Raw genomic sequence first — 5856 nt, forward strand, 5'->3', positions numbered from 1 at the left:
AACATACATAAGGAGCGAGGGATCCAATCCAGTTAAAGCTAGTTCTTGCACTGGTTGAACCTTAAATATTACGTTAGCACACTTCCCTAGAAGTATTGGGTTGAGGTGTACGTCTGACCTGCAGGTCCTCTTAGTATCACCGGAACAAAAAGGTTGAAGTTTTCCTCACGGTCGCCGTCTCGCCAAAACAAAACGAGAATGGGACGGAAAAAGGTAAGTTTCAACGTGTGTATAAGCATGTATAAAGTGCTGTAGCTGTGAACATTGTGCAGGCGTTTGTATCTGAAGCTGGGCTGTAGAAGGATAAATTGTCCTGCGTTTCAGTGGGTTTACATGGAGTTCAAGTCGGATGTGCTCCGGTCCACTGTGTTCACACTGAGAAGTGGCGCCTTTTTACTCAGCCCGGGGAGAACACGCCTGCACAGTCAAATAAGTTTCGCTCCCGGAGCCACATATCCTGATAGCAATGCACGCTCAGGCAGGTTTCTGAAGTGCTTGGCTACTTCGTAGTCCTATGGTGTGTGTGCTGGGATTAAACAAAGGGGTGTAACTATCGTCGAGGAAGCATACAGGTTGCGACCTCAAGGAGTCTCAGTCGTGAAACGCTGTATTTCAAGCTTAGTTTCAGCGTCTTTGGGTAGATTTCGCAGCGACTAAATGCGGCGTGTTTTCTTCTTGTTTACCGTTTACATTGCTGGGAAATTAACCTTTGACTGTCCTCAGTATTAAGATGGTGCGCGTCACTCCCGAGGCGGTCTGTCTTTTCTTTATGGATCATCATGGCAGCTGATGTGTTCAAGAGAACAGCGACACAGCTGGCCGTTTCCAATGGGTCTTAAACCCCATACTGCAAAACCCCCCAAACATTTGGTTTACCTTAAAATGTGTGGGTTTTTTTTTTTACTACCACTGTTGATGCTTCGAAATCCTTTACCCCTAATCTGAGCTAGGACATTTTGTCACATTTCATAGATTGCATAAATTCTTGATCATCTAGCTGGAGGGATGGGTGCCCATCCCCCTTTCCACCACACACCCACTTTAGCTCAGTCATGAATGGTTGTTGTTCAATGTTTATTAATTTTTTTCCACCTCTCTGATTTACACAGGCAACTTCCAATGCAGATGCAGCTGCAGAGGTGAGCATGTCTTAAAAAAAAAAAAAAAAACCTCAGTGATGACATAATGTATTGATGGGATCGGAGTTTAAATCCTGTACTTGATGAACTGTGCAGTTAAAGATTTGTTTCAATTCAGATGATTTCATAAGCTGAACTGCACAGGGGAATATTGTCATCTCAGTCTCTCAAAGGCCAGTAGAACATGCACATAAACCATATCCAGAGGTACTTACAGGCTTACCTACTGATTGATTTCCAGTGCTTAGAGGAAATGCAAGGAACATATTGGTGTGATTTTTATTTTATTTTATTTTTTTAAACCAGTTGCATTTTCTTTCTGTTTTAATATGATGAAATCTATTAATGTACTAATCTCTTTGATCCTAATTATTGTGGATAGGATAATTGCTGACTTTTAAGGATTTTTTTAAAACCCCAACTCATCAATATTTTAATTAACTCAGGATCTTTGTTTTGTAGCCAAGACGAAAGTCTCAAAGGTTGTCAGAGGTAAGCTTCACTATCCTTTTTGAGAATGACTGGCTATTCGGATGGATTTTTTAAATTAATTTATTTTTTTGTTCATGTTAAATTTTGTGTTTTGCAGAAAGAGACCCAGGAAAAGCCACAACCAGAGAAGACAAAGGTAGAAAGACACAGCTTTCCAGTACTTTTTGTTTTGTTTTGCACACTACCAGAACTGTGATCAGAAGGAGTTCATCACTCTCTGTAGCTCTGTTCAGACCTGGTATCAATGTGCATCCGGGGTAATTCGTATGCATTCATGCTCCTAAATCTACACTCTATTCTCAGATCACAGTTGTCTAATTTACATGCAAATAAACACAGCCACATTACATAGCCCCTTCAGCAGGTCTACTGAGGTTAAATGCAATAAGGTGAGTGTGAAAAAATGTTATAAGCACATTAACACTGCTGGGGTTCAAGTGAGTTTAGCTGAAATTACCCTTTTTTTATCAAGAGACATCCTGGTTCTAGAGAGGCATTGTTAAGACCAAAATTAGCACTGGTTGTCCTGCTCTCTAAAACTTTTTCATTTGTAGTGCACGGTCTACCAAACAATGGTATTGTCTTTTTCTTTGCTTTCCTTTCCACAGTGAAAAATAGGTCTTATTTTTAATAATAGAAATCTTAAAATTGTGGTATGCAATAGTACTTGGACCTCTTTTTTTGTTCTCAGATTCCTATAGATAAAATCCAGTAGAACTTAAATAAATTCATACACAAATGACCTAATTGGGAATTAAATAATTTTCTTAGTCTATATATGTGTAACTCTTTTGTATACTGGAAAAACTAACAATGCATGAACACATCATACCATTATGAAATGTCACACGGTTTTCTGCATACCTATTATCTACTGTTCAATTTCAAATCTATATCTTTATACTTCAAAAAAATTGTTCATGTCTGACCTCTGGGGCCAGATGTGAATGCACATGATGCTTTTGGTCTGAAAACTGGTGAGTGTTTTTCATCAGGTTAAAGGTTGGTCCTTTGTGTCTCTCAGTAGTAGTGATCAGTTTTATATCTGTAGTGTGATCAGTTTTATATCTTATACAGACCTTGTTGGTTATCGACTGAGCGTGCACAAGTGAGACCTGATGACTGGTACTTAAAGCAGATTTTGACCTAATCTGGTCATCAAGGCGCAACGCACCCCTTCTACTGGAAAATCACACAAGACCCTGGTTCTTATAGCTGTGATTGAAAAAAAACATGTTTTTTTGTTGTTGTTTTTTTTCCACCAATGCCTTGCATTGATGTTAATGACAGGCTCCTCTTAAGACCAAGAAGGTAAAGGAGGCAGCAAAGGCTGAAGAGAAGAAAGAAGAAGCCCAGGCAGAGAAAGAAGTTCCTGCAGAAAATGGCGAAGCCAAAGCTGAGGAGGTATGTTACCACTGATACCTAACTGGTCTGGTTTCATAGTAAGAACAAACTGCAAAACATGTTTTTATTCATCTGCAGGCTGCTGCAGCAGATGATCAGGCAGACGAAAAGGAAGCCAAGGCTGAAGAGGATGAGAAAGCAGAGTAGCGGAGATGGTTTCCCGTACGTCTTTTTGTTGTAAAATGCAGAGAATATTTTTATCAGCTATTTTCTTAAGACGGCATTGTTTTTAAGGATGAGATTGCATTTTTAAAATGCTTAAATGTCTGTTAAATTTCCAAAGCTTTTGTGAAGGGACCCTTTCTGTCATTGTGTTGATTGCATTTTGTGGCAGGAGTGAGAGAGTTTGTTCAGAGGGACCATATCACCGGTACTATTATGGATTCTCAAAATGCTGTGAGTGGAATAATGCTGTGGAAGCTAAGGCATTATTTTGTGTTTGAACTTTGGTGCTCAGCTTTCACTTTGTTTTTTTTTTTTTTTTTTTTGTTTTGTTTGTTCCCCCCACCATCTGAAACAAATGTTTTTAATTTTCTGGTACAGTAGTGAACAACGTTATGACACATCATTGCAGAGTTAGTTGTTTATCCTTTTAGAATCTTTGGTTTGGGGTTTTTATCTTTTTCAAATGCATTTATGTTATAGGTGGTATAAAATGCCAATTAAAATGGTTGTTTCTGTAAAGTTTGTATTTTTTATTTTTTGTAACTTAGCCTTCATTCATAATGTTAACACCAATAGCAACACCCTCTACCGATAGTGAATCCTGCATCTTTTCTACACTGGAACTACAGCTTATCCCATGTTGTAGATCCACAACTTTCTATCAGAAAACTATGCAATTTTCTGTTAGAAATCTGCATAGAAGTCATGTTTTTTGTGTTTTTTTTTCGTTATGGCAAAGTCCTGCCATAATTTTGAATTGATAAATCTCTCAACATAAATTATTTGTTTGTTGATTGCTTCACTAGTGCATAGGCCTCATAATAACATTGTCAGTAGTCTTAAGGTTAAGTTTTCTCTGAGACCTTCCAGCCTTCAAAATCTATTTTTATATGTATATCAGATAATTTTTCAGACATTTCACCCAAATTCTTATTCTATTGAAAAAATGAGTTTATTAGGTTGCTCAGGGAAATCCCTTAACTAATATTGGTTTAACTGGTTAAAAACTGAAAAATGCCACAAAATCCATTGTCACTACCAGCAGTGAAGTTAGCTTTTTGTTAACATGGACTGAAGTACCAAGAAAGAAATGATCATTACTCACCCTTTCTTATCACTTTGACTTATAAAAATTGTCAAATATCCAGACAGAATAAAGTCAGTAGCTCTTGATGATTAAAAAAAGTTTGTAGTTTCCCTGGAAAAGGTAAGGCATATCTAATGAAAATTTTAAAATATGTGTGGGCTCCAGAAAATCCACAAAATAACATTTGTGCACCTACTTTTACTTAAATTAAGTATTAAGATTACTTTAAAATGGGTGAACTAGTTTCCACTGAATTCTTATTAGTGCATATTAAACAAAAAATTAGGCTTTAATATTCAAAGCAAAGATCAGCCTTCTTTTATGTGTGCCCGATAGCCTAACTGAAGTTAAATATTAAGAGTTTTTTTTGTATGGTGCCTATTGGGTGTTTTAATTTACAAAAAGACCAAGCCCATTTAATTAATTTCAAGAGTTAAATTAGAAGACTACCAAGATTACATATCACAGAGATAAGGTAAAAATAAAATAAATAAAAAATTGTATCATCGAAAAATTCTACTTGTTTCCCAAAGTCAAATAAAAATCTGCTTTTTCATTCAAGCATTGATTTCCTTTTGCTTTGACGAATATGGCTTATAGCTAATGAAAACACAAATTTTAGTAGCTTTGAACCATTGGGGAAACTCCAGTTCTTATTCTCTCTAACCCAGGAAGTTACAGCTGATATTCTTTGTTCAGTTGTGGCTTAACACAGATCTGACAATTACACTCCATGTCAATGGATAAATATCCATATGAAGCATTGTGTTCAGCTGCAGTCCTTGGAGCACAGGAAGTTTTAAACCATTCAAAGCTGCACTGGGGCATTTTTCCTATTTTTTATTCCTCAACTTTCGATTAATAATTTTAGTGTATACAGCATTCGGTGAACAGACAAGTTCGTTTGGCAACAGACTTGTCCTCTATAAAGGCTTGGTGTAAGTGAATGTCAGTTCTTCTGGAAAATTCAAAATTTATGTTTCGCTTTAATTTGGGGTTGAGGTGAGTTGCTGCAAGTCAAAATCATTAAAATCAACAAAAATAAATTGGAAAACATTACTGTGCTATGCATGTATGAGTAATTTCATTTTTTATTTTAACTTTTTGTTTTTTTACTTTAATGTTAGGGGTTTTTTAGCTGCAAGCCACAGTAATCAAAATTAAATGAATAGAAGAAATTTTTTTGCATACAAAGCTAAAGTTAAAAATGACAAGCAACCCCAATTGATGGCGTTAGTTGTTGATATTGAGTCTCATGTTCGCTGGTTTGACATAAAAATTAATATTTTGATGAAGTCAGCTGACAACCTTTATCGGTGACGTCACATGCACAACTCACGACCTTGCTACCAGAAAAGGGGGAGGGCGTAACATTAATTGCACTGTTTATCAATTTTAAAACGTGTGCTGTTCTTTGAAAATATAAAAATAATTAGTCGAATGTAGTTAAGTATTTTTTACAATGATGCAATATAACTGTGGCTAGCCACCAAGCTAACGCGCGGTGGAGTCTTTTGTTGCCGGAGTGCTCCTCCCTCCCAACCCCCTTTTTCCTGTGTTACTCCGCCG

At 36.7% G+C, this 5856-nt stretch overlaps 1 protein-coding gene across 1 annotated transcript; it reads left to right on the forward strand.

Annotated features, from left to right (window-relative positions):
* The first annotated feature begins 43 nt into the window (after window positions 1–43).
* Window positions 44–3719, forward strand: hmgn1a (high mobility group nucleosome binding domain 1a). The gene is made up of 6 exons (XM_055028067.1): window positions 44–213; window positions 1110–1139; window positions 1602–1631; window positions 1729–1767; window positions 2922–3035; window positions 3114–3719. Exons 1-6 carry the CDS (start codon window positions 199–201, stop codon window positions 3180–3182), a joined length of 297 nt encoding a protein of 98 aa, XP_054884042.1. The 5' UTR covers window positions 44–198; the 3' UTR covers window positions 3183–3719.
* Window positions 3720–5856: the final 2137 nt, after the last annotated feature.

Source organism: Poeciliopsis prolifica, unplaced genomic scaffold (genome assembly GCF_027474105.1).
Source record: "Poeciliopsis prolifica strain line A6 unplaced genomic scaffold, Auburn_PproV2 SCAFFOLD004, whole genome shotgun sequence".
In the NCBI taxonomy this organism is placed as follows: Eukaryota; Metazoa; Chordata; class Actinopteri; order Cyprinodontiformes; family Poeciliidae; genus Poeciliopsis; species Poeciliopsis prolifica.